This window comes from Acomys minous (assembly GCF_964271855.1).
Source record: "Acomys minous genome assembly, chromosome: 3".
NCBI classification, from domain to species: Eukaryota; Metazoa; Chordata; class Mammalia; order Rodentia; family Muridae; genus Acomys; species Acomys minous.
In genome coordinates this window covers 2,489,479-2,517,179 of record NC_140485.1, presented here as the reverse complement: position 1 = coordinate 2,517,179, position 27,701 = coordinate 2,489,479, and the positions used below count along the sequence as shown (strand labels likewise).

Genomic DNA, 27,701 nt, shown 5'->3' with positions numbered 1-27,701 from the left:
GAAGACTCTGACATTGTCACTGTTGTGCTCAGCAGCATCTATCAGCTCCTTCACATGGTAAGCTTCCTTTAAAAGTATAAATATCTGGGACTGGAGAGATGGTTCAGAGGTTAAGAGCACTGTCTGCTCTTCCAAAGGTCCTGAGATCTACTCCCAGCAACCACATGGTGACTCACAACCTCCTGTAATGTGATCTGGTGCCCTCTTCTGGCCTGCAGGTGTACATGCAGGCAAAACATTGTATACATAATAAATACATAAATCTTTTAAAAAATGATAAATATTTTATTTTCATCACCACATAGATAAGGTTTTACATAAACAAAGCTAATAAACATAAAAGCCATGAAAGGATAACACAGTGGATACTTCAGCCATGATTTCCAATATAACTGTCATAACTGAACATTAAAGATGGGCTGACCATCATTTGGTGGTGGCCAGCCTCCATTGTCAATTTGCTGGGCTTCCAACTCATCCAGGAGACACATCTCTGGATGCATCTGTGACAGTGTTTTTCCAGAGAGGGTTAACTGTATGGGCAGCACCAAGAAAAAGGGAAAGGAGAGAGAGAGAGAGACAGAGAGAGACAGAGAGACAGAGAGACAGAGAGACAGAGAGAGAGAGACAGAGAGAGAGAGAGACAGAGAGACAGAGAGAGAGAGAGAGAGAGAGAGAGAGAGAGAGAGAGAGAGAGCCTAAAAGGCGGAGGAGCACCATCGGTCCCTCTCTGCTTCCTGACCATGAGGACACGGGACCAGCCACCTCATGTTTTTGCTGTCATGTCTTCCTCCTTACGACAGGCTGTATCCCATCAAACCACAAAGCTAAATAACTCAGCTGTAGGCTCAATTTTCTTAACGAATATGTTTTATTACTGAGAGCACTTCACTTATAACCCAACTAACCCAAACAATAGGAAAAGAAGACTAAAGAATACAATAATGAAACTGTAAAGATATCAGTTCTGAGGAACGATTCTCCTGGCATAAACAGCAGGATTTTTTTTTTCTGCTGGAACCTGGAGTAACCAGAACCTGGAACCTCAGCAGGAGCCGGAGCCCCGAAGCCTTCCCTTGTGCATTTCTCTCTAGGAGAGTCTCAAAGTGGAGCAATGAACAACCAAAACTATCCCAAGTCTCCAAAGGCCTCACCTCCTGTTTTTGGCTCATATTTATACCTCCTCTCAGAATCTGTTCAAGGATGTTTTTCAGCTGCTTAACAACCAATCTCCCCCACACGGTGGTTCGACTTCTAAGGGGATAAACATCACCTGCTCTCTCACAAGTCTTTTTCTCATCCTCAACTTGTGATCTAAATAAAAAAACATGTTTCTCTCTCCTACACTCACCTTTCCCTAGGCTGTGTTTATTGGGTATTTTGCCACAGCAATGAGAAAAATAACTAAAACAATTATGTTACACATGTCTGCATCTGAAGAGAAAACATTCGTTAGAGTAGAGAGATAATTTGGAGAAGGGAATTTTAATTCCCTGCCCCCCCCCTCAGGGCAGAGAACATTGATGAACATGTATTTTTAGTGTCCCTCAGCCACTGGGATTTAGTGAGATGTCAAGGCTAGAAAGTTGTGTGTCATGTCACATATGCAGACGCCACCTCACACTGGAGCTGTGCACTGTAGTGAACAGGGATTGTGCAGATGATGTCACCTCACACTGGAGCTGTGCACTGTAGTGAACAGGGATTGTGCAGATGATGTCACCTCACACTGGAGCTGTGCACTGTAGTGAACAGGGATTGGGGATCTACAAATTGCATGTGAGCAGGAAGTCAGCATTTTAGTAAGAAAAATAGGACAATTGACTCTAACCTGTTCTTGGAGAGTCAGCTGTGTTGGAAATGGAACAATAAAAGTCTTAGAAGCCGTAGTAAGTTCCTTACATAGTAGTTTTTCCCACATAATATATTTGATCATGTTCCCCTCGCCAACTTCCCCCAAGGTCTTTCCCATCCCTCTACTCACCTAGCTTCACACTCTTTCTCTTTCTCTCCTAAAAACAAAACAAAACAAAACAAAAAAACCAAAACCAAACCAAAACAAAACCAACCAACAACGAAAGGAAAAACCCCAAAAAACAAAAAATAAAAACAAAAAACCAAAAAACTAACGAAACAAAAAATACCCGAACAAAGCAAAATAAAATAAAAAACCCACAAAAATAAAAGCCAACCCGACAAAATGTGGAGTTTGCTTTGTGTTGGCCAATTGCTCCCGGGCATGGGAGCCTGCTGTGAGTGTGGTTTGTATGCCAGTGATAGTCTGCTGAGGAAAACGGAATTTTCCCTTTTCCCAGCAGGTATCAGTTGCAGTAGCTCCTTGGTTGGGGGTGGGACTGTGCCCTCTTCCCCTTCTTAGTGCTGGGGTTTCGTCTGGAAGATGCTGTGTCTGTGTGTGAGTCATCCACCATTTCAGGCTCTTACAGCCTTCCTGCCCCCTTTTCTGTACAGATCGCTGAGCCTTGAAGGGAGGGATTTGCTGAAGACATCCCACTTACGGCGGAGTGCTCTAGAGTCCCTCACTCTGCACGTTGGCCAACTGTGGGTCTCTGTGTTAGTTCCCGTCTATCAGAAGAAGAAGCTTCCCTGATGTGGGTTGAATAACACAGTGATCTGAGCCCCAACCTAGCATGACCGCTGGAGGACTGTGGTAGAGCGAGGTTCTGCAGGTGTGCAGGGTATCAAAAGGGAAGAACGGGAGTCCTAGGAGAAAAGGCTGGAAGGGGAGGGAAGAGCTAGGAGGCCCTGGGTCTGCCCTACCCGGCATTTTATTTTCCTGTTCCCTGCACAAGAGGGCTTGGGTGTTGCAACACTGTAGCTCTTGCTGTCTCCAGGCTTTTTCTTGGGGAAGGAAAATAGCTACTAAGATAGGAAGAAGTGCTTGACAGTATTTGAAATAAAAACTGAGAATGCCTGTGCCCTAACTAGACTACCGTAATCTTACCATATTCAGGTGTTGACCCTACTTACTGAGTGACAGACAACTACCATAATCTTACCATATTGAGGTGTTGACCCTACTTACCCTGTGGCAACCCTCAAAACAAAGTCCTCTAGAAACCAAGCTGTGCTCCCATGACCGACCGAGTTCACGTTTATCCCATCCTGGAACTTCTGCACTCAAGGTGCAAAGGAGCATGCTGACCTGGAGCAGCTTCAGATGCCACAGACCTGGGTTAAACACACTCACACACACACTCACACTCACACATACACTCACATCCACATCCACAGTCACACACACACAGTCACACACATACACAGTCACATATACTCACACACATAGTCACACACACTCACACAAACACACTCACACACACACACACACTCCCACTCACACACACATACACAGTCACACACACACTTGCGCGCGCACACACACACACACACACACACACGAACCTCATGAAGGGAAACAAGGGTAGGTGAAACCAGAGATGCCTGTCATGACATTTCACCAGATAAAGCCTAGGCTGGAGACAAATGCTTTGCATGTGTGTGAAGTACTTAGTTCAACATCACACACACAGTAGGATTTGGTCACTGTTGACACTGCCACTATTGATAGCTCGAACCACTTAGTTCTGCTCCCTGCTTAAAGCACCTTGGTAATCTAGTGGAGGTCAGCACTCCCGTGGGTAGAATGACCCAGGTGTCCGGAACTGAAGATGGGGGCTTCCTCTCCAGTGACACTGACCCCAGGCCATCTGTAGAACACTGTGGCCGTGGGTCACTGAGTAGAGATGGAGGAATACTGAGTGTTTTACCTGGAAAACATCACAGCCAGGAGGCGTTTCCCTCAAATCTGTGAGTGGTCACTGTCTGCAGGTAAGAAACCACACGGGCAGCTGGATTTATGCGATGGCGGCAGGTCGACACGGGGCCGCAGGGTTTATGCCATGGAGGCAGGTTGGTCGGGAGACTTTGGTTCCGGTTAAACTCAGAGCCGCGGTTGTACACATCGTTCTCTCCCCTGGAAACCCTTAGTGAGAGAGAGATCCACCCCTCACATCGCCTACTTGGGGATTAGATGCGAGCAGTGAAAAGCTGCGAAAATGCCTGATTGTGGGTGGGGCTGGAGAGATGGCTCAGCGGCTAAGAGTCCTGAGTTCAGTTCCCAGCAACCACATGGTGACTCACAACCACCTATAATGAGATCTGGTGCCCTCTTCTGGTGTACAGGTGTACATGCAAGCAGAAAACTGTGTATGTAATAAATAAATCTTTAAAAAAGAAAGAACAAAAGAAAGAAAATGGGTGCACGGGAGGAGTGTGCATCATGAAGGGAAGACAGTTTGCACGGGAGGAGTGTGCATCATGAAAGGGAGACAGTTTACTCAGACACAAACTCTAGAAAATGAATCAATAGTCTATTCTAACTGGTATGTTTTTGTTTCTTCCCTTTATGACAGGTGCTCATGCAGTATACTGGGCTCAAACTCACTATGTGTCAGAGGGCGACCTTGAACTTCTGATCTCTTGCTTTTAATAAAGAATGCTAGCATTGCAGGTCTATGCCACTGTACTCAGTTGATGTGGTGGTGGGGATTGAGCCCATGTGTGCCAGGCAAGCACTCTACCAACCAACCTATGTCCCAGCCTGACACTGAAATGCTTAGGAGCTTAGAAAGTGTACATGGAAAAAAAAACACATTAAGCAAAGTGAAAAAAAATTGAGAAAGTTTAAAACATGAGCTTGCGTACTTACTAGATTTTTTTTCTATCACCTTTAAGTTTCATTGCACTGTGTTCAAATGGGTTTTAGGGAGTGGTTTCAAACTTTTTTGTACTTGTAAAGATTTGTTCTTTATCCCAGGATGTGGTCTATTTTAGGAAAGCTTCCATGGGCTGTTGAGTAAAATGTGTATTCCTTCATGTTTGGGAGAATACTCTGCAAATACCTCTTAAGTTCATTTGATGTATTATGTCAATTAATGTTTTTCTATTTTTGTCCAGGTGACCTCTGTATTGGAGGAAGTGGGGTGTTGAAATCACCCACTATTAATGGATGGAAGTATGGTTTTTATGAAATTGGGTTCACCAGAGTTTCGTACAGACACATTTAGGATAGTCTTCTTGATTGGTTGGAATGAACTGTAGCTCTTTACCTCTTCTGATTAGTGTAAGTTTGAAGTTAACTTTGTTAGGTCAGTCTCCATTCTCCCAGCCCCCACCTTCACCCCTTGCACCTGCCCCTCGGACCTGCAGCATTTTAAGGGCTGTGCGTGCAGTGGAAATATAGAACCATGAGTCTCTGGGGGAGAAAAAACAATTGGTACATAAGGTTGGCAACCAGCAGGCGCATCAAAGATCACTAAAGGAGAGAACTGTGGGAAATCAGGAGATACTGGGAACAATTACACTTCTTAGTGCTGGGGCTCAAAGAAGGCTTGAAAGAAAAAGGCAGGAAACTGCAAGATTCAATGATGGGTGCTAGTGAGACGGATCAGTGAGGAGACACTGTTGACGAGCAAGCCTGACGACCTGAGCTTAACACCTAGAACCCACGGCAGGAGGAGGGGCTAGACTCCTGATGCGGCACAGGGATGTTGCCACACAAAATCATAAGCACACACTAATAAAACAAAATAGCATTTGTAGGGGAAAAAACAGGCAGAGATGCTGAAGGAGAAAGAAGAAAAGAAGGAAAAGCTGGAGGAAAGACTGAGCTGGAGGACCACAGGTTGAAGGTCTGTAGATAGCAGCATCAAAGCCTTATGGCAGGTCTGAAAACAGCACTCCACGTGTGTCAGGGCTGATGCCCTAGTCACACAGGCAGCAGTCCGGGCTCCGCCTTTCCCTCTCTGAATCGCTACATCTCAATGCTGAGATGACATTGGAAGGCATGTTGGAGAAGCTCATACCCCTGAAAGCTGAAGGTGAGCAAGGGTGTTTTCCTTACAGCCCTTGTATATTGGTACCCATGCAGTTCTAGACAGGGCGTCTTTCTGTCCCGATGTTCTCTGTGGCCCTTGGTGGTGTCCTCACCCACCCATCCTGGTTCTTAACTTAAAAGAGATGTTTTCTTAAAAAAAAAAAAAAAAAAAAAAAAAGAGGTCCAGCCATTCTCCAGGGATAAGCACAATGGAGGCCAGCAAGCTGCATCTTGCAGAAATTCTGCCTTAGTGAGTAATTGAGATTGTTTTACAACTGGCCAAACAAAAACTCCTTCTCTTCCGCTGTTCTCAGCTCCAGCATGTCTGGCTCCCTCTTAATTTCTCACAGCCTAATTATTTAATGTTGAAAGCTATACAATGGTATAGCACGACATGTTTAAGTGGCCGGTTGTGAGAAGGATACAAGAACACTAACTTTTGCGGAGCATGTGCTGTGCAGCTGGCATTATGCTAAACACCTTGTCGTCCTCGGTCCTGGGTCAGCTTAGCCCTCGGAAGTTTCTGTGAAGGGAACGCTAAGACACGAAGCACAGGTGCTCAGTGTGGATGGCCTGCTTGGGATTTGAGATGAGGGGCGTGGGGTTGAAGTCATCTTCAATCGGACCAGTTTCGGGGCTGATATCAACTTCCAGCTCTGGCTCGAGGCATCCACGTCTCTCAGCCTCTCTGTCCACTCACTGTTCGTTCCCCGTCCTGCCTTTCTGGCCTCCCTTTACAAGGTCCTCAACATATTTTTTTTCCTGCTTCCTCTGACATCACTTCTTGTTCCCATCTGAAGCCACACCTTTCCTGTGATTTCACCTTGCCTCAGCACTTTCACTCACTTCGTAAGAGGCACTTAGTGCCCCTCCTTTGCTCTCTGGACTGCCACTTGTCAGCATCCACCCACTCTTGAAGGCCCATCTGGGATACAAGCTCCCACCTGCAAAGGCCTGTGGTCCTACCTGAGGGTCACGTTGTTGTCTCTGATGAGCCCTGCTTATGGAGCTGAAAGTACACTTCAAAGGTTCATGGCACAGCATCCCTCTTGACGCCCACATCTTGTATTTACTCTGACGGGCTCTGCTTACAGAGCTGACAGTGCAGTTCAAAGTTTTCCACCATAGCGCCTCTCTTGACACCTCGGGCATACACTTCTTTTGACACTCCAGAACAGGAGCTAAGCCCAGACTTCTGGTAACTGGGGTGGTACTGACACACTTGATTTTTGTCCTTGCAAAAGAAAAGAAAGAAAGAAAGAAAGAAAGAAATTGTATTATACGTCCTAAAGAATCTATTCATGTTTTGATATCAAAATGACATTATTTTCTAAAATCATTAGGTGAAACTGGGAGTCCAGAGAGATGAGTGTTCCCATGGCTAGCAGGTCCCTCCACCACTTGCTTAAACACCAGGAAAATGTGCAAGACCAGCTTCAGAAGCAAGCAACTAGAACACAAAATCCTCAGGAGTGAAACCTGCTTCTCCAATCCTTGTCTCAAAGGCCGTGTGCTGACTAGAGGAAGAATTTTCTTCTGTTTGCTCAAATGAAGTCCATGTCAACACAACCACTGAAAGGGTCTGAAAATCATTTTCCCCTCAGTAGATATATTTCCCTTGTAATCAAAACTACTTGATTCATTTGCTCAATGAAACCATTTTGTAGGGTTGGTGCAAGCCCACCAACACAGTTCGTGTTCCGTGCTCTAATCTGTGGGGTGCCTCGGAGGTCCTGCGTATTTCCATTTCAGAAATTTGCCCACGTTGGAAACAAAGCCAGACCACATTTTAAAATCCCTGCATTTGTCCCGGGGCCCTCCTACCTCCACACTTGGTGCCTTTCTCTGGTTTCTCAGATTCTAAGAGCTTAAATGCTAATCTGAAACCAGCCGCTGCAGTTTTCCCCGTCCAGGCCCCCCAGGCCCCTCCTTGCCCTTGGAGTACCTCAAGCCAGATCATTTTTCTTGAGGAACCCCCCCCCACCTGCTTCTAACACATCCCTCAGTAGGACAAAGAGGATGACTAGCTGCCAGGAGCCACTCTGGCTTCCCAGCTTGTGGTTCTGTAGCAATGATCTATGTGATCACCATCATACCTCCTCCAGCAAGGAAACGGGGGAAAGACATGCTCTGAGAAGCAGACCGTGTTCACGACCTACAGGCTCAGCCCAGCTTCTTACGGTCAATATCCAAGAAAGGTGAGGGGCTGGACTGAGCAGGAGGACGGGTGGGAAGAAGATAGAGTTGCTGCAAAGTCAGTCGGTGCTTTGGTGCTGGATGGACCTTCCACGCTGTGTTCTAGTCCCTGTCTCACAGATTTTGTACCCAGTAGTAAGCGTCAGTAGATGTGGGGGAAAGTATTTCCTTGGGCACTCTGGCTCTTTGGCTTAGAGCAACTGGAAAAAAGTCTCCAGTGTGAACTGTCAACATCAACAACTAGTCTCATCCTGTAGCAATGAGCATTGAGTCCTGTGCGGTGAGATTTGGACAGTGCCTGACAGTGCCCATTGCAGTCCAGAAGCACCTGGCACCCTAGTCAGCGGTGGCCATGTGATCACTAGGTCACTAGGGTAGTCTGTCCAGCTAATGAGGTATAAGTGCTTACTGTTATGCTTATCCTAAGGTGATAGCCATTTGGTTACAGAAAATGCCACTTAACTAAAAGTTTGCATGAAAGCCCCTCCTTTTTTTTTTAAATGGGGAAAGGTTAAAAATGTAGGACAATCTAAGAGAAATGTGGGTTGTGGGGGAAGCGGTAATACGTGAGGGAGGGCGAATCAAACATCACTCTTTTTTAGGAACACCTTGTAGAAGGCAGGAGGCTGACAGAAGTGAGAGCTCTGGGGGCTGAACCCCAAGGGAATTCCTGGTGGCAGAACATGTTCCAAGGGCAAAGAAGGAAGTGAAGGACTCCATTTAGGGCACGAAAGCAAGAGGATAAATACAGAAGTGAATGAGACTTTCTCTAATAAAGGTGGACCTTGATAGGACCCTGGGCAAAGCCGGAGTGCATGGTGGCTCCTGATTAGTTTAGGGCCCAGCATGCATAGCAGACAATAAAATACAGAAAGAAAGCATTCAACCCACCCATGTTACTGGAAAATTCTGGACTAATGCAGGCCTTCCTTCCTCCGCAGTTTTCTTAAACAGCAGACGGGAGAGTGACGCTTCTGTCACTCATCTATTTAAAGCAGATTCTGTCTTCCCAAGATGTCATTTCAACGTGTGGAACCAGCCCCATGAAGGACACAGCCAGCAAAGGAAAGTTCAGGAAAGTACTCTGAATCCCTCTTCTCCACAAGATGCATTGTGAACCAGCTCGGTTTATAAGCATTTCCACTAGCGAGTCATCTCCCAAGCACCCAACAGATGGAGATAAAAGCCTATGGTTGTCAGTATTCTGTTTGGACTTAGTGATACTAAGCTTTAAAAAGCAAACGTGTTTGAGTTCCACAGTGGTGCATGAATGCCCACACACCGCTCCCCAGCCCCACCCTTGCACCCCAACACACTTTTGTGTAGTTATTAGTCGCCTTTGGCCACAATTTCCCCCCAACTTTTCCATCAGCTTAAATTGGAAGAGATCCTCTGAGGGCACAATGGAACCAATACAGTCTAGGCTCCAATCCTATGACCCATGGACCTTAAGCCCAGAGTTGTACTGTAACATCATCAAATCCCATCTAAGGCTGTTCATCCGAGTTTAAGCTTTGCTGCATGCCAGCTCCAGCCAACTCCACAGCCCTTCTTGCAGAATTACCTGTGCCCCGGTTTAAAGAGAAACTAAGAGGAAAGTGCCAGAATCATTCTGCTCAAACCGGTCAGCTGACACTGCAAACAGGAACACATGTCCCACACATGCACCCAGCAGTCCGCATCACACGGCCTGGGTTACGCTCTGTGTAACGGAATTGCAGAAGAGAGATTAAACCCGAGAGTTTGGTTCAACTAGAGCTGCTATTACGTAAAATGGAATGGACAGCACCCTCTGATGCTCCCCCACGAGAAGGGGGTGAGGGGGAACCCCTTTCCTGTTGGCCTGTCAAGAGGTAATAATACAAACTCTGAGTACGTCCCAGGCTGGCGGATATTAACTCGCTCACTTTGCCAGTGTCTACATGCCTGGGAGTCCTGTCAAGACTCATTTTCTCAGTGTATCTGTTCATGCAACCCGCCACCTTGTAGCTCAGCTAGCATCTGCCATGTTATTTCAATCACCCTCCAACCCTCAGCTTGTTATTGAGAAACCTCAGACAGTTTTAAGGAAATTTTATTTTTGCTATCATCAGTATTATTAGCAATTTTCATATGCCTTTAAATTATTTTTCATATGATCTTATAGCAATTAGTGTAATTTTATCAAAGAATATGAACATCAAGAACATTTACAGAATACTTGAAATAAGTGATAGAGTTTATTATAAACTATATAATGATAGTTTACAAAATATATAATTCAAGAGATATCCTCACCAGATGTCTGTGTAGTGTTTAAGACACATAGGCACACAGACACACACAAGAGCTGTGTGTGTAGCTCAGTGGTAGAGTGCTTGCCTAGCATGCTCAAGGCTGTGGGTTCCAAACTAAGACACTAAATAATACTCCCAAATTCTAGTTGAATTATATTAGTCCTTTTAGTTTTACTAATGATTACATTTCACAGCTAGAAAGGATTTTAAAAAAATCATTGCACGAAGCCCTGTACTTTCAAAGTTGAAGGTTTTACAGTGACAGTGACTCCAAGATTTTATTGAAATATGTTTGCAAAATTAAAGGAAAGTCAGTGGTGGGTACTGGTGCCTGTTTGTGACCCCAGCCCTCAGAAAGCTGAGCCAGGAAGACTGAGAGTTCAAGACCAGAGTGGGCTCTATAGCTTGCCTCAACAAACAAACAAACAAACAAACCAAAAATCAAATAACTTAAAACAGGGTGGGGGGTGGGGGGTGGGGAGGCTGAAATAATGCTTGTCATTTGGAATACACACAAGCTCCTAAAACAAACAAACAAACAAACAAACAAGTAAAAAGCAGGTTGGGTCTTAATATTGTCCAGCTAACCTAATAAAAACAAAACGTTATTTAATTTTATTGCTGAGACTTTAGAGACTTGCAAGGTGTTGGGGTGGGGGTGGGGCTTTTCTCATCTCCTCCCCTCTGGCCAAGCTATCCACAGGCAGTTCTACCATTATCCTAAACTGCATCTGCTTTCAGGAAAGCATGCAGCCTGCCACTGCCACCACGGAAAAGCTTTCTTCTCCTGAGGTACGCGGCACAGAAGTAACAACCTCGACCACAAGCAAAAGATCCGATACTTCTCCAATGACCGCTGAATCGGGGGGTGGGGGGGTGGGGGGGTGACTGTCCCGAGACTTCAAATGCCTATTATTTAATAAGCCACGTTAAGAGTGTTAGCTCTTATTCCTAGCTTTCTGATCGCACCCCACACACACTGTGGGGCGTTTAGGATTCATTTCCACAGCCTTTCAGGCAAAACTTTGTCAGATCTCCTGAGCTAACCTGGGTGCACTGTATACACTTTACTGGGAGCCTGGGATCACCTGTGTGAGGGCAGGAAGATAGCAACCTTTTAAAGTCCTCAACATCTAGCACTGACCGAGGAAGGACTGCTGCCCTGCCCTGATGTTCTCCAGAGGGTCAGAGTGCTACAGAAGCAAACTCCGCGGGGAGGCTTTTTCACACAAAGATTCAAATGAGTACTTAAGTGTCTGGGGGTGGGGGTGAGGGTGGGGTCGTTAGCCTAGGGAAGGCCAGTTGGCTGCTTGCCTCTTACCTCCCAGAACCTTGCTACCAAGTAAGAAGCACCAAGCCATACCCCTTCCCTCAGACTTCCTCCAAAAGCAGAGGCTCCAATTTAAACACACCTGAAGACTATTTGGATGATTCTTTAAAAGTCTGATTTCCAGGCTGCAGCCCCGTAACTATTTCAAGTTCAACCACAGTCCCTGGGTGTCATGCACAGTCCAGAGAGCCCAGGTGATTTCAAGAGTTTTTGTAAAACCCTTGCAAAGGCAGGGCAGGCTGCAGCAGTCACTGTTTGATGACATGAAAACCTACATTTTGGTTAGAGCCAGCTGTGCGGTTGTGCTATTTCAGAGCTGCAGAAGAGCACTCGGCCCACAATGGTGATGCGGGTCTTTTCCTGTGTACAATCTGCAGACCCTGTCTAATATTTTCCATACTGGGCAATGAGATCACAAACTCCAAAACACTAAATCAAAACCGGAGGCATTACGGGTCTTCAATAAAACTCCATAGCCCATACACCAGGGGGAGGGAGGGGAAAATTAAAACCATCACTGAACAGCAGACATACTTTATACATACATAAAAATACGTGTATGTAAGTGTGTGTGTATATGTAGCATCACTGGGATGTTGCACTGACTCTAGAGGAAAGGTAACCAATAGCAATCAGTTCAAAGGAATGGGGCAGACAAGGAGTAAAAAATTACAAGTCAGAAATCCCATCAGTGCCTTAGAGAGACCGCACCTTAAAAGACACTTAATTTCTGTTCAAGGAAAACACTTCCTTGTGGGAAGAGCACAAAGACACGCATGTGGAAAGTTAGATGGACGTGAACTAGAGACCATGTTGGTGAGACTATGCAATTACAGAGGCTTTAAGAATTCCTAGCTAGCCCTGGTGGGTGGCCAGCACGCCTTTAATCCCAGCACTCAGGAGTCAGAGGCAGGTGGATCGCTGTGAGGCCAGCCTGGTCTACCAAGTGAGTCCAGGATAGCCAAGGCTACACAGAGAAACCCTGTCTTGAAAAACAAAACAAAACAAAACAAAACAAAAGAATTCCTAGCTAACGCTAAAGAAACTGATCCACAACCTCAGAGCAAAGGCTTTATTTCCATATACCAATGTCTTCCTGTGATATGTGCCTATAGAAATAAAACAGTGGACGTCTAATCACGAATCAATATGCTAACTATGGAAGAAATAGGTTACTGAAGAGTCCCAGTGATCCTGCCCTCCCTCCCCACTCTTCCTTTGTAGGAAGGGGATCTGGGCAGTGTCCTCCCAAAGGCTTAGTGTCCTGGGGTAAAACAATGACTACAATTACTCTGCAAACCTAACTACCGAATCTCCAGGGTGTGGATGATCCTTTCTGTGATGAAAAGTAGAGAAGACTGATGTCTATTGAGAAATCAGGGAAATCCAAAAATTAAGACAAAAGGCCCCTGTAAGTAAGCTCTAGCCACCACGTCCATGGTGGCATGTTCCAAGTCCGGGCAGGAGCAGAAATCTCTAAGCACTGCCCTGGGGTTCACCAGGAACACATTTCAAGCTGTTTCCTATTAGGTTGGGCTGGTGCACATGCAGCTCTCATGTCAGTCTTTGCAGCTGAGAAAGTCTGATGAGCAGGGCCATCCTTTAGGCAGCAGGAGACCCTCGTCCACCCCTGGTCTTTAAGAAGTCCGTTCTAATGCTGGTACATCACCACTGGCTCAGCTCCCTTTGAAAAGGCCACTCTGTCCATCATACTCTCTTCCCGTGGCTGCTCTTAGGTTTCCCACTTTCCCAAGCACTCAGGAGTACCCACACGCAGCGGAAGTTCCCCCAATGTTTCCAACATTAATGTTGTTGTTTAGATTTTTAACACTGACATATAAGCATTTTTGAGAGATCATTGCAAAGGTGGAATTTTGACCATGCCTTAAACCTCCTGGGTTTTGATGTACGTGGTGTGTGTGTGTGTGTGTGTGTGTGTGTGTGTGTGTGTGTGTGTTGTAATGAGATGATGAAATAAATCTAATTGCACAACATGTGTAACTTTACACAAAGATAAGTTGAGGCTTATAAGACAAGGCCACTGCCAAGGAAGTTAGGGAGACAAAAAGTAGGACTCAGGATTTTGGCCAGGTGAGGATTTACATAAATAAACCAAGGATAAGGAAACAGGCTACTCTAAAAACTCAGAGAAACCATGCCTCCCCAGCAAGACAAAATAAAGCAACACCAATAAAACAAACAAAAATCCACCCCCAAACAAAACAAAAACAATCTAACAAACAAACAAGCAAACAAACAAACAAACAAACAAAAACCCAAAACAGTACTGGCATTCATAGTTTGTATTTATCATCTAAATGCAGTCTTTCTTTAATGCTTCCACTCTGAAACTCTGAAAGCTAAAGTTACAAGTAATCAGGTCCTACATTTCAAATCAGAAGTATCTTAGATCTTCGCTCAATCCTGCCCTCATTTGTTTCTAATGGACTTGCACAGCAAATCTATTTTCCGCTGTTTCCCCTCTAGTCTCTGAATCCAAGGGAGAATCCAAGATTGTTTTTATTCTGCAAAAATACCTATCTGTTCTTTTTTTATTACTTTCATTTGAAGAAACGGGGAAAGATAGCTTGCTTTGCTTCGTTTCTCTCATCCTGCATTTCCAAGGACAGGGCTGTGAGCTGCCAAAGTTGGTTGGAACAGTTTCTAACCTATTCGGGGATGCTGACCTAGACTTTTCTAGGCGAGCAGAGGTAAAGTGCGCCCTGGGTTAGACACTACCAAGCCAGGTGAAAATAAATCTGGAGAATCAGTCAGTGGGAACCAGGCGAAGGAGTTTGCCGCTCTTGGGGCTAGCATGATCTTCAGCTCCTTTCTCTTGGGGCTCCCTAAGGTAGGGAAGGGGCGCAGGCCTTGGGCAGGCTTGACTACTGAGGTCAATTAATCTGTGAGTCTTCCATTCTCCCTGACCTCCGCTTCCATCCCGGTCACTCTCCACGTAGTTTCGTTGCACTCTGCACACTGCCGCTCCCTGAGAGCTAGTTCCCGGCTCAGGCGTTCCCTGAGGGTTTGCAATCCTTTTTCCTCCCTCCCCAGAGGCTTTCTTGCACCTGCCCACGTCTCATACTTAAAAACCAGCAAGCAAACACCCAAGCCAACCAACCAAGCAACAACACACACACACACACCAAAAAAAAAAAAAAAAAAAAAAAAAAACAAAACCAAAAAACCCCATTTTCTCATTTTTAAGTGTTGTGTAGTGATAAAATTGTCCTCTGTAAAATTGTCCCTCTAGAGTAAGTTAGGCTGTTCTTACAAGACCTTACACGAAGTATTACTCTGCAGTTTGTGTTGCTTTTTTTGAAAAGCGAATTTTAAAAGAAAAGGGATTCTGTTTGTTTGGCTTTAATTTCAAACGCTGCAATGCATCGCCCAGTGTTCATGAAACAGCGAAAGTGCAAGGCCTGAGCCAAGAGCAGCAGGCACAATGAAACCCTCGCCCCTGGCCGGCGGGCGGCGGGCGGCGGGCAGCGGGCGGCGGGAGGCTGAAAAAAGCCAAGGTTCGATCTTGGCTAGCTCTGGGCTTCTCTTGCGCACCCTCGGGTCCAGAATCAGCTGCTTATTTACTTTTCTCCTGGAGTCCTTGAAATGTGTGTGTCCTGGGGGAACGACCAGCGCGTTTGTTGCATGCTTCGTTTACACCCCCCCCCCGAATAACTTCCCCACACAATCCCATCAAAAAATCAAGATGATGTCGAGGGGAGAGGTGAAGTGAGAAGACTGATTCACTCAGCCTGAACACTCGGGTCCTGCATTCACGGCTCTGGCGACAAATGGGCTACCCGGCTCCAGCCTCCAGTCCCCAGAAAGACTCACTTCTCTCTATGGCATCCTCTTTAACTTGGAACTCCTATCAAACCGCTTGCCCCACCTGCTTTCCCTGCTTACGGGGTATCTGGGCCAGGTCGTAGGGCCGCTGACGGACGCTCACCTTGACCCTCTGCCCCTGTGAGTGGCCGGCACCGGGTAGACTGAGCTTTCACTACGCTGCTGCGTTCTCCAGCCCCGAGCCTCCGCGCTCCTGGAAACCACTGCTCATTTCTTTGCTGAGCGCATGAAATACTGTTGTTTTACCAAGCCCAACGCGGGATCTATGAACTTTCTTACCTTTGCGCTCGCCCCATGGATCATTAGCTGCCCCGGAGCCCTGGAGATGACCAAGCCGCAAGCCGGAAGATTGAAGAGACACTTCGCTTTCTGCAGTCCAACCTTTGAGTCACCTCGTCCAGCTCGCAGCGTGGGAAGCTGCGCTGCCAAGCCGGGACCCGACCCGACAGGGGGCGACAAACTGTAAGGTTTTCCCGAAGTCTAAAGGGACAGGCCACTGTGTGGTCTAGACCGGCGCACAGCTGGCTGTTGAGGGGGAAGCCCTAATGAGGGGGAAGGCTGGCAGGTTCAGCTACAGCCAGAGAGCCTGCCACAACCTCAAGCGCAAACCCCTGAGTCTCTCCCCCCACTTTCTCCCTCCTCCTCCTCCCCCTCCTTCACCACCACCACCACCACCACTATCACGGGGCAACCTTCTCCTAGGGAGTTTGGTGTTGTCTGGACTTCTCTTCTTGCTGGCTGCGAAAGCGCGCGGGGCGTGCTGAGCAACCTTAGGAAAGAGTAGCTGCATCAAAACAGCTCTTACGGTGGCAAGGCTAGCTTTAGCGGCTCTTAGACCGCCCCCCTTCCTGCAGCCTTTAGCTATTTTGATGATGGTCTGAAATGCACTGGGTTAAGGGATGGAAGCTCCTTTTTCCCCCCACCTAGGAGAGCCCAATGTGAAGAAATAGACATTCCTCAGCATCCCTTGCCTCACTAGAAATCCTAGAAATGAGCATCTAGATTAGAGACTATCAAATCCCAAAACACCTGTAAAGAATTGAAAGCGAGGTGTTTTTACTTCCCAAAGCCTCGAAGAACTGCTTGTTGCGCCCCGCCCCCCCTTCGTCCTCCCAAAGCGGGAAAACTCCAGCACCCAGCATGCCCACCTTAATCTGCGCCATTTCCTAGATCTTTACTGGAAGGCTGCTCTGTTCTGGAAGGCCTGGTATTCCAAGTGGGTTTACTGTTCTCACTGGGGATTGGGGCACCTGCTAGGCCTCTTCTGCATGCCAGCAACCTTTCTGAAACTCTTAGAGCCTTAGGCTGCACTGTGTTCTGTGGGCTGCCAAACAGAGACATGGCTTGAATTCTTTCAAATTTGCTTTTTCAGCCCTCCACGCCCCCCCCCCCCCAATGGCTCAAACCCCAGCCTACGGGGTATTGTACAGTTTCCCTGGAGAGCCCAGACTTATGGCCCAGGTCCTTCTAACACACCTTTGTGTAGGTTGATTGAGGTCCATCCGAGTTCTCCCTACCCCCTAGAAAAAGAAGGAGAAGAGGGGTCAGGGCTTTCAAAGAGGCTCCTGAAGCTATGATTGACAGGTCAGTCTGCAGGAAGCTTGGGCAGCATCAACAGCACTTTGACAGTGAGCAGTTTCCAGGCTGCTCTGAAGAGCATGGAGGGATGTGTGTTGGTGAAGAGGTTTCTTCATCTCTGGGGTTTATTTAGACTCCTTGGAAGTTTCAGGAATTGTAGCCGGTTCTTGGTTTCCACCAGGCCTTTTTTGTTCCCCCTGCTATTTTGTGACCAGCCCAAAGCTCTTGATGTGCACTGGTCTCACCTGGAAACTCTCAGGTGCCCCCTGGCACCAGGTCAGGTGCAAAACTATCCTCCAGTCTCCTCATTGGTCCCTTCCAGTTCTCAAGGCCAGCGGGGAGGCCGGGAATGTGGTAGGCTTGGAGTAGAAGAATTGCTCAAGGGTTGTGCAAACTGCTGCTTAGGTGGAGAAAAAAGCCACTGGGTGGTTTAGCACAACCCCCTGGAAGGTTGCTGGTGCTGAGCAAAGACCAGGCTGCAGAGATGAGGATGAGGGTGGGGGGTGGGGGATGCAGGACCTCATAGCCTCTCTGAAAGGGACTGTCTGGACTTAGAACAGGAGCTCAGCAGCCATTAGTTGTTTGTTTGTTTGTTTGTTTGTTTGTTTCAGATTGACAGGTTGTTGCAGGTGGGAAGCAGCAAGCTTCACTGTCTTCCCTGCCTGCTGCCTGTGTCATTTTTTGGAGAGGAAGGAGTTCTGGCTGGTGGGCTTTGTCCTTTGAGGCAGAATCTGGAATGTGTCCCTCTTGGGTCACTGAAATCACCTCATGTTGCTCCAAAAAGCGCTCTTGCTATTAGAACTTCTTGAGAACAGGACGGACAGAGATGAGAAATGTGATGTGATGAGGAAGAGCCAGCTCCGTGTGCCACGGTGGACCATTCTTCCCTGGTGACCCACGCAAGCTGGACCTCCTCATCTCATCTCATCATCTCGGTGGCTCCTTGAGTGTTGGACCCTCCTGACTTGTCTCTTCTCTTCATGGCAGCAGGCAGTGGAGTCAGCCACATGCTAAGATATCTTGCTAGGATCAACTTCTGCCCTCCAAAGGTTATTTAGTAATGGCGGTAGAGGTGATTGTAAAACTAATGTATGATCGATTTGAAATGACTTCGGTACCATTCCTAAAGTAGGATTGGGAGGACACAAAGGGCAACAAAGTTTGGTCCTGGGATCTGGCTCAGCTAGGTTTAGGATGGTTTGTGTTCCCTGTGTGTATGTGTGTAGGTGGGGGGGGGGGTAGGTGGGGGGAGGGGGGAGGGTTCCGGAGGGGGTGGAGAAAGGCGGAGGGGAAAGCCAGCAGCTAGGAGGAGGGGTAGAGTTTCTGGGCGGGGAGGGGGACGCCGGGGCGCGGTGACGGGAACCAATGAGCTGCCAATTCGTGAGTCTCCAGCGTGACTGTAGAGATTGACGTGGGGGGACACGTCAAATTGATTCTCGCACCCCACAGCTTCCCGGTCAGACGAATTTCTCCCAATCGGATGAAGTTCACCTTGGGCCTGGGGTCGCGGGCCTGGAGAGTGTCCTGGGAGCGGGCGGCGGCGGCGGCTGCAGCGGTGGGCCCTGGGGCTGGCGGCGCGCTGGGCAGCTGCTCACTGCGCGTCTCCAGCCGCCGCGGCCCTCGGCTCGCACGCGCCCTCCCTCTATGCCTCTCCGGCGGTGGCGGCGCCCGAGCTCTCCCGGACTGCGCCGGGCCCAGTCCCCGCCGCTCCGGCGCCAGGCAGCTGGCTGGCCCGCGCGCGATGGGTAAGGGGCGAACCTCAGGCCGGGGGCGGGAGGGTGCGGAGCGGGGTTGAGACTCTCTTCCTCCCTATATACTCGCTGATCCACTTGGCCTGGGCAACATAGTTCCATGCTCTGCTCTCAGGAATCGCGTTCACTACTGTTCTCAGTCACTGAGGGGCAGTCCCTTAAGTTCAGGGAGGAGGGCGCGACCAAAGTGCCGTAAGAGCACCGAGGGCTGAGGCGCGCAATGCCTGCCTCTAGCTCTGACTTTTGCTAGCACGTCCGCCGTCCGCCGTTCTGTTCTCAGGATCTGAGCTGTCAGGCGCGGGGGTAGACCTGCGGGTTACCTTAGTGTCGAGCTAGGGTGCAGTGCAGTCCCTCAGGATATCAGGATACACTCGGCTAAACCTCTGGTGTTTCCTTCCTCGCCTGCTCACTCCTATCCGGCGCGTCCGTAGAGCAGACGTACGGTGAAGTGAACCAGCTTGGTGGTGTGTTCGTCAATGGCCGTCCTCTGCCCAACGCTATTCGCCTACGCATCGTGGAGCTAGCACAGCTGGGTATCCGACCCTGTGACATCAGTAGGCAACTGCGGGTCTCCCACGGCTGCGTGAGCAAGATCCTGGCGCGCTACAACGAGACCGGCTCCATCCTGCCCGGGGCCATTGGGGGCAGCAAACCCCGAGTCACCACTCCCAATGTAGTGAAACACATCCGGGACTACAAGCAGGGCGACCCTGGCATCTTTGCCTGGGAGATCCGTGACCGGCTACTGGCTGACGGCGTCTGTGACAAGTACAACGTGCCCTCTGTGAGCTCCATCAGTCGCATCCTGAGAAACAAGATCGGCAGTCTGGCGCAGCCAGGGCCCTATGAAGCAAGTAAGCAGCCGCCTCCGCAGCCTGCGCTGCCTTACAATCATATCTACCAGTACCCCTACCCCAGCCCAGTGTCGCCCACGGGCACCAAGATGGGCAGCCATCCCGGGGTCCCCGGCTCAGCGGGTCACGTCAGTATCCCTCGTTCATGGCCCTCCGCACACTCAGTCAGCAACATCTTGGGCATCCGGACGTTTATGGAGCAAACAGGTCAGTCGTGATGTCTTCTGTAATTCTCCACAGAAGGGCAGAGTTGGGGGTGGGAAGATGAGCGAGGGGGTTGCATGCCCTTTTCCTCCTAGGACTGATTTTTGGCTCAGAAAATAGTTCAGGGCTGGTCACGCAGGCTGGGGGTCCAGAACCTTCTGTGGGAGTCTTCGGACATCTTGAACTTTTTATGACAAATATGGAAAATATTTCTCAAATAGAAGAGCAGACCCAGACCACAAAATCGGAGGCCTGAAATTGCACTTTTTCATTCTTGCAAAAAGAATGCAAATGCCTATCGCCAAATCTAAGCCAAACAAACCGCTCAGGCCATTCGGTGCGACCCTTCTTTCAGGTTCCGTCAAGAGCTTATGCAGGCCCAGAAGTTCTCTCCCTCCTCCCTCCCTCCCTCCCCCCTTCTCTCTCTCTGTTAGAATAGAGGTAATGGAGCCCCATTTTCTTCAGGGATAGTCACCAGTACTTACGCTTTGATTGTCATTAAAATCCAACCAACACTGGTAATTTCGGTTGCATGGAGAGGGCGGGAGGTTTCGGGCAAATTTGGTGCTCTGCCTAGGGCGATATATGTGAGTGTTTTCTAGAAGCACCATTCCCTTTCCCTAGCAGCTAGTGTTTCCTTCCTCACCCCAGCAGACGTGTGTGTGTGTGTGTGTGTGTGTGTGTGAGTGACAGTAAAGCAGCAGGCCGACACAGGGAGACAGTAAGCAGCATAGGAAGTGGACTGCTCGGTTCCGATCTCTGAGGCCCTGTAACCTATTCATTTGAGTGGCTCTACACCAGAATAGCAAAACTCTGCGTGGAGCAGCGGAGAGCAGGGGGTCGGGAGGTGACCTCCAGGTCTGTGCCTACGTTTGAAAGTTTCCCTCGGCAGGGCGCACACACCTGATCTGGGAGCCACTGTGTGCTTGAGACATCCTGATAAAGTCTCGGGATTGTTGCCTCTTTGAGGAGACCGAGAATTGTCCCTAGAGGCTGTCAGGGCCAAAATGTTCTTGTAGCCCTCTAGATGCTAATAAAGACACCCAGAGGCTTACACAATTTTTTTGTAAAGTTGCCTTGAACTTGAAAGCTTCTGGCTGTCACTTCTGAGCAGTGGACAACCCGGCCTCCACCGCTTGAGTCTCTCCGATGCTTATGTCGTTTCGTAGGAAGCGGGGCCAGGGTTGCAGGAAATAAAGCGCAGGCTCCTTTCCTCCCTGCCCCGAAGTGCGGGACCCTGCCACCACTCTCACCTCCAAAGAAAGAGGCCTTGGGAGTTCGTGGCAGCCCCGAGTGTGTGTGTGTGTGTGTGGGGGGATATCTGGTAGCGCCCAGGCATTCTAGTTGGGTCATTGGCTCGTGTGCAAACGTGGAGTGCACAGACTTCCGCTCCATCTGCGTTCCTGCAGGGGCCCTGGCCGGTGGCGAAGGCGCTGCCTACTCCCCCAAGATGGAAGACTGGGCCGGTGTGAACCGCGCGGCCTTCCCCACCTCTCCAGCAGTGAATGGACTCGAGAAACCTGCCTTAGAGGCAGACATTAAATACACTCAGGTAAGCAGAATGCTGGGCAAGTAGGTGACCTTTGGTGGCGGAGGGGCGGTCGGTGCGGAGGAAAAGTTGGAGTGAGGGAGATAGAGAAAACAGCAGCCTCATCTCCTAGGTAGGTTTTGCAAAATCAAGGCAGAGAGCATCTTCCAGAGGCCTACCGCTCTCCTCAAATTCCAAGGTCTTAGTTTGCTGCCGCCTGGCCGGCTTGCCTTTCGATTGGAGGAAAAAAAAAGCCAGAAGCCCCCTTATCTCTAAACCCCAAAGGTGTTTAGACTCCCTCACTTTTTATTAGCACACTGAAATATTTGGATTTTTTTTTTTTTTTTAAAGAAACCAGGCTGCTTAGGAGTCCTAGAATAGTGACTCGGACAGCAGAGTCCGTGTCAGCTTGGCCTGTGCTAGAGAAGCCTGCGGGTTTTCTGACTCTGTCTCTTTCGGCAGTCGGCTTCCAGCCTCTCCGCAGTGGGCGGCTTCCTCCCCGCCTGTGCCTACCCGGCTTCCAACCAGCACAGTGTGTACAGTGCTCCAGCAGCGGGCTACCTGTCTCCCGGCCCGCCCTGGCCACCCGCCCAGGCACCCCCGCTGGCGCCTCACGGAGCTGGTGTGGCGGTTCACGGCGGGGAGCTTGCAGCAGCGATGACCTTCAAACACCCCAGCCGAGAAGGTGAGGGGCACCATCTGGGAGGTGCGAAGATACTGGAGGGGTTAGAAAGTGGGGGAGAGGAGCTTGGGCGACAGAAGGCGGGTGGAGGGGCGAAGGAGGGAGGGAATGAGTGAGGGGGTGGGAAAGAGTTGGGGGAGAAGCGGAGAGGAGAGGAGGGGGGAGGGGAGGGAAAGGGAAGAGAGACTGGGACAGATTCATCTCCAGCAGGTGTCCCTAAGAAAGGACACAGTGAGGCTGAAGGACTTCCTAAAACCCAATTGAGAGAGAAAGAAGAGGTCAGGCTGGTAATCTAGACTTTAGGTCTGATCAGAGTTCTTGCGTCTTTGGTGTCTCTGGCTTCAGGCTTCTCCATGCCAGGAACGGTCTAAAACGCCCACATTTGTGTAGACCGCAAAAATGCTGTATAGACTGCAAAACGGTCCAGGCCCACATTTGTGTACCCTACAGGTGGGGTTGGACCAGCCCATGGCACTCCTGACTTCTATGGGTCCTTGCCCCCCACCCCCACTCCGCTGTTTCTTCCTGATGCCCTTTAACCCTTAGCCCTGGATTCTTTTTCTTCAGCATTTGGTGGGGAAAGCATTTAGGTTCTTTCTTTCCCAGGGCACAGAGACTCATCGCTCCCCTCTAAACTTCACCCCCCTCTGTCTCCCCACCCCTCTAAATCTGCTTCCTAAAAAGCTAGCCAGGGTATTTCACCTATGGGGTCAGCATGGATTAAATCGCACTGTTCATGAAGTTCTTGTTTTTCCCTTAACTTGGGAAACAATTCACCTAATCTTGACTCTGCCAGTTTTGGACCTGTTTATATGTAGGTTTTGATCACCATAAAACTTAAACTTCACTGCCCCTCCCATCAGGGAGTTAGTGCTCAGCTTCTCTGTCTCACAGCTACCCATGTTAGAGAGGTTTGTGGCCATGGCCAGGCAGATGAGACTGGTTCCCAGGCAAAAAGAGATATTTAGAAGCAGTTTTAGTGATGCAGTGTGACAGAATATGGGCAAAGGGAGCACTAGGGTACCACCCACATAAGTGAACTTTTAAATTTTTAAAAAAGTTTTTTTTTTTAAAAAGAACACTCACACCCCTGGATATTAAAATAACATTCATTTGTCAAAATATTCAGAAATCCACGCACAGAAGACTGACCAAGTCAGAAAATTTATTTTAATTTAGTTTAAATAACAGGATAATACTGCTTGCTCATTTGGAGAAAAATCCATGAAAGAATTATGAAAACTGAGACTGAAAAGAGCTCCCAATAGCCCTACATACACGGACAGGTGAAGATCTCAGTCAGTCCCTCCACCTCACACCGAAACTCAGGACTGTTGACGAGGACCTTTGAAAGAGATTCGCCACACTGTGTAAGGAGCAGGCTTATTTGAATTCAAAAATATAGACAAGAATTTAAGTGATTTCTCCTGGAGAAGAAATCCTGGTCCCAAGGAAAAGGAAGACAGAGGAACATAAAGAGTTCATTGATTCCAGTGGGAGTAGTCCATGTTTCAGAAGAGCCACTTGGGCCAGTGGGTGCTTCCAGCCCCACATTAGAAACAGGTGCTGCAGTGTGCCTAAGATCCCAAGGTGACCTCACATGCACTCTGGAGAGGGATCTGTATTTGGCTTTGTATCTGATCAACTTTCTATTTAGAAATCTCACTGGCAGTCATCATAGTTGCTTCCTACAGGAAAATGTCGCTTTTCAAAACCTACAACCAAGAGGCGGGGCATGGTGGTGCACCCCTGTAATCCCAGCACTTGGGAGGCAGAGGCAGGTGGATGGATCTCTGTGAGTTCGAGGCCAGCCTGGTCTACAAAGCGAGTCTGGGACAGCCAAGACTACACAGAGAGACCCTGTCTCCAAAACAAACAAACAAACAAACAAACAAGAACAAAAACCCCAAAACCTACAACCAAATTAGCTGTGCTCGTTTCTAAATCAGCAAGTTAATGTCCTGACCCGCACAATTCTTTAAAAAGAACTGGTTGAAGAAATTATTCCCAGCCACCTTGATGAATGGCTTCTCAGACCAGCAGGCAAGCATTTGTGTTTAAGGATGGTAAGAAGAACTGTTCAGTTAGCACCTGTTTGGAGGCATGAGAATTATGTACTCCCTCAGGGTATGAATTTACACTCTCCTGGGCTGAAAAGCAGACTTCAAAGATTGAGCCCTAACCCAGCATCATTTATTCAGCAATTTCTTAAACGATTAATGTCTTCAAAGAAAGCTACTCCATGAGTGAGTTTACTGTCATTACTTTTTGCCTAATTTATAAGAGTAGAATTAATATTTAATTAACTTTTGATATAAATTTGTCTTTGTGGGGACAGTATGAATTCATGTGAATATGAATATAAGTATACTCAGTAAAAATAAAATTATTTTGATGACCTAGTGTATATACAGAATACAACACACACTGGAGCGTTCCTCCAATTGGCTGTGAATGGGCATCTTACTGGTTCTTCAGCCTGGAGCCTCATTGAATTTCAGCAGGCAGTGACTCCAGGCTCCCTCCCGGGGAGGTGAGAAAGCAGGATCCAGTTGGTGCTTCCCGTTTCCAGAAAGGGAACTTTAATTCTTGGCAACTGAGAGAAGAATAAGAAAGTTTTATTCTCTTCACAAGGAGGGGCGAGATTTTAAGAACACCCATATCCACCCAAGGGTCTTTGTGTCAGGACTTTCCTCCCCAAGGTGACAGACCCAATTGACCTCTTCCCAAGGCAATGGGCATTCACAGTGTGAAAACAGCAAACCTTTAAGGTTCGAAAATTGCTCCCAAGGGTGGAGAGATTAGAAGAAGCAAGCAAGCAAGCAAGCAAGCAAACAAGCAAGCAAACAAACAGACCTTCCTGGCTTCCAGTAAGAAAACTGTCATAAAGAAAACTTGCTGTTTATATCTATTAAACAGAATTTGTAATTTTATTCTGGTTGTTGCTGATACAGAGTTGGTGCTTGGAGGATACAAAAAAAGAGTCCTGTCATGGGCAACTAACGCGATAGCCTATTCCTTCCGATTCTCTGTTGCACCGTGCTGTGCCCTTGCAATTCCAGTATTTTTAAGATGTCCACCCTAATCCTGTTCCCAGAGATTAGACTAACTATGTCAAATGACCCCTGGGTAGAGGTTCCCAGAATGGTGCCCACCCACATTCCTAGGGTGCAACAGAAGACAAAGAAGGGGGGTGCTGAGACAGAGATGAAACAGGAGAATCCTGGCTCCCCCAAAGTGGAGTGGAATCCGTCTCCTGGCTCCTGGATGTTTATTTTTCTCCACTGGTCTCTGAGTTAACTCACTCTTGCCTGAGAAACCTTCACCTCGGATGTTCCTCGGATGTTTTTAAAGACGGGCCTTCACTTTTTAAGAGTGCGGGCAGGGTGGAAAAAGGTCCGGGCATTTGGTTGTGTAGTCAAAACCATGCTTAGTAAAGAGAGGTGTGGAGGCACTTGGGTACTTTGTCCTGGGTCGCTTCAATCTCTCTCTCTCTCTCTCTCTCTCTCTCTCTCTCTCTCTCTCTCTCTCTCTCCCTCTCTCTCTCTCTCTCTCTCTCTCTCTCTCTCTCTCTCTCGTGTGTGTGTGTGTGTGTGTGTGTGTGTGTGTGTGTGTGCATGTACGTGCATGCTTTGAGATAGAACAGGCACAGCATGTTATGCCTGGGGCAAGGAGGACAGCTGTCAAGTCAGAATACCCTCTCACTGGCCTGGCATTGAGACTTTAGAAGAGGTCTTGTTGCGGGAGGAGGGAAGGAAAATCGAACCCATCTCTCCCCCCCTCCTCCCCCGTTAGAGATAACTGTTTTTGCCTCCTGGTGCAGGAAAGGCTGCACAACGGGGCGGGTTCTTGGGGCAAAGGAAACCTGGGGTTGCACAATCTGGTGTCACTTTCTGGCTTCCAGTAGCAAGACTTGGACCCCTTCCCCAAACCCCAAATAATAGAGCAATTCGGAGAATACCACCTGATCTGGCAAGCTAGCACTGCCACCTAATCCCGAGGCGCACAGACTCCAGCATGTGCTGGGCCAGTGTTCCACTGCTTACCTAAAGCGTTACCTTGGCTCGCGTCTGAGGTCCCCAAGAATGTTTGCTGGCGCGTTTCCCCGCACCCTGCCCACCTCCAGCCACCCTGAGCTGCCCCAAGAACCAGCTGCTCATTGTGCTGGGGAAGAGGGGTTGACGCAGGATGCTCTAGAGTGTTTTGGTGGGTGGGCGTCAGCACCAGGTTAATACAGAAGTCTCTTTAGGACTTGAAGACTCCAGGCCACCCTTACTTAGCACACGGGGCAGAGGGTAAGTTTTGCCCTTGTGGTCATCATCAGGAGTAAATGCCGGGCAAAGTGGCCTGGTGAGAAGATCTGCTTACTTAGCCCGCTTTGAGAGAATGCCTCCCTGAAAGGGACTTGGAAGGGTGAGCTACGCGACGTGCTGGCATCCTGGTCGGTGACACGATGCTCCTGTGCTTCTTCCTCAGGGGCCGACAGGAAGCCGCCCAGCCCGGGCGGCAAGGCCACGGACGCACTCGGTAGCTTACACGGACTGCCCATCCCGGCCTCGACCTCCTAGGGGCTGTCCTTTCGCAGAGCCACCAGCTAGCGCAGAGGAGCCCGGGGCTGCGTGAGGCTCAGCTCATGGGGCTACCTTGCCAGCAGCACCCTGGACACACGGAGCCGGGCGGGCGCTGCCTTGGCCTTGTCAGTCCCGCGCTTCTTCATTGATTCCCCGCGGTCTTTTAGGTCTTTCTGAACCTTGGCTTTAGATGGTTGCCGTTCTCCTAACCATCCTAGCTCGGAAAGAGACTCTCACAGCCACAACCTACACTTAACTTTTTTTGTCTTTCCCCCATCTATATCCATCCTCTCTCTTCCCCTTTCTCTTCTCCTCACTCCTCTCTTCTCTCTATTTCCCCCTTTCTCTTTCTACACTCGCCCCTTCCTCCTTTTCACTTTTCTCACCATCGAAGATCCCATCTTTACCGCTTCCCTGATGCGATATCTCCAGTGCATTCTCCAAGGACCCAACCCTCCCCCCCCCAGCACCCTCAGTCCCAGTTAATTTTGAAGAAGAAACTGATTTAGGGTGGCGAGGATCATTCTGGCTTCTGGTTTACAAGGATTAGGGGTCAGTAAAAAAACCAGCAACTCAGGAGGCGTCTTTTGTAGCTAGGTGCGGGGGCTATTAACTGATTTCCAGTTCAGGAGCACTGGTGGCGGGACTCCGAGTATAATGTTTTTGTAGTCACAAACATATCACTGGTGAGACTCTGACATCACCTGTTAAAAGTGGCTGCCTTTGAATAAAGGAAAGTTTGAAACTCGCTTGGTGAGGGAGAGAATCTGTGTGCTCTGCAGTGTTTTGTGCTTAGCTTGAACCAACTCCATCTCCCCTCCCAGGATGCACACTACCAGAGGTTTTTTTCTTGACTGCTCACTGCTCAGCTGGGGCCAACCCTGAAAAAGAAAGTGACCTGCATAGGAGATTTGTCGGTGGCTCCCTTTCCCCATAAGGACCCGCTTGACAAGAGTTCAGGAAATGCCAGCTCAGCTTCGGAGACCAGAGGG

At 48.6% G+C, this 27,701-nt stretch overlaps 1 protein-coding gene across 1 annotated transcript; it reads left to right on the top strand.

The window, feature by feature from the left end:
- The first annotated feature begins 18,568 nt into the window (after positions 1-18,568).
- On the top strand, positions 18,569-27,475 carry PAX1 (paired box 1). The gene is made up of 5 exons (XM_084775463.1): positions 18,569-18,864; positions 19,302-19,931; positions 21,338-21,480; positions 21,919-22,141; positions 26,615-27,475. Exons 1-5 carry the CDS (start codon positions 18,600-18,602, stop codon positions 26,704-26,706), a joined length of 1,353 nt encoding a protein of 450 aa, XP_084631589.1. The 5' UTR covers positions 18,569-18,599; the 3' UTR covers positions 26,707-27,475.
- Positions 27,476-27,701: the final 226 nt, after the last annotated feature.

Excerpts from the sequence above, each read along its gene's own strand:
- PAX1 (XM_084775463.1), top strand. The coding sequence starts at position 18,600 with ATGAAGTTCACCTTGGGCCTGGGGTCGCGGGCCTGGAGAGTGTCCTGG. Across the intron at positions 18,865-19,301 it reads GGCTGGCCCGCGCGCGATGG|AGCAGACGTACGGTGAAGTG; the intron begins GTAAGGGGCGAA and ends GCGCGTCCGTAG. Across the intron at positions 22,142-26,614 it reads CAAACACCCCAGCCGAGAAG|GGGCCGACAGGAAGCCGCCC; the intron begins GTGAGGGGCACC and ends CTTCTTCCTCAG.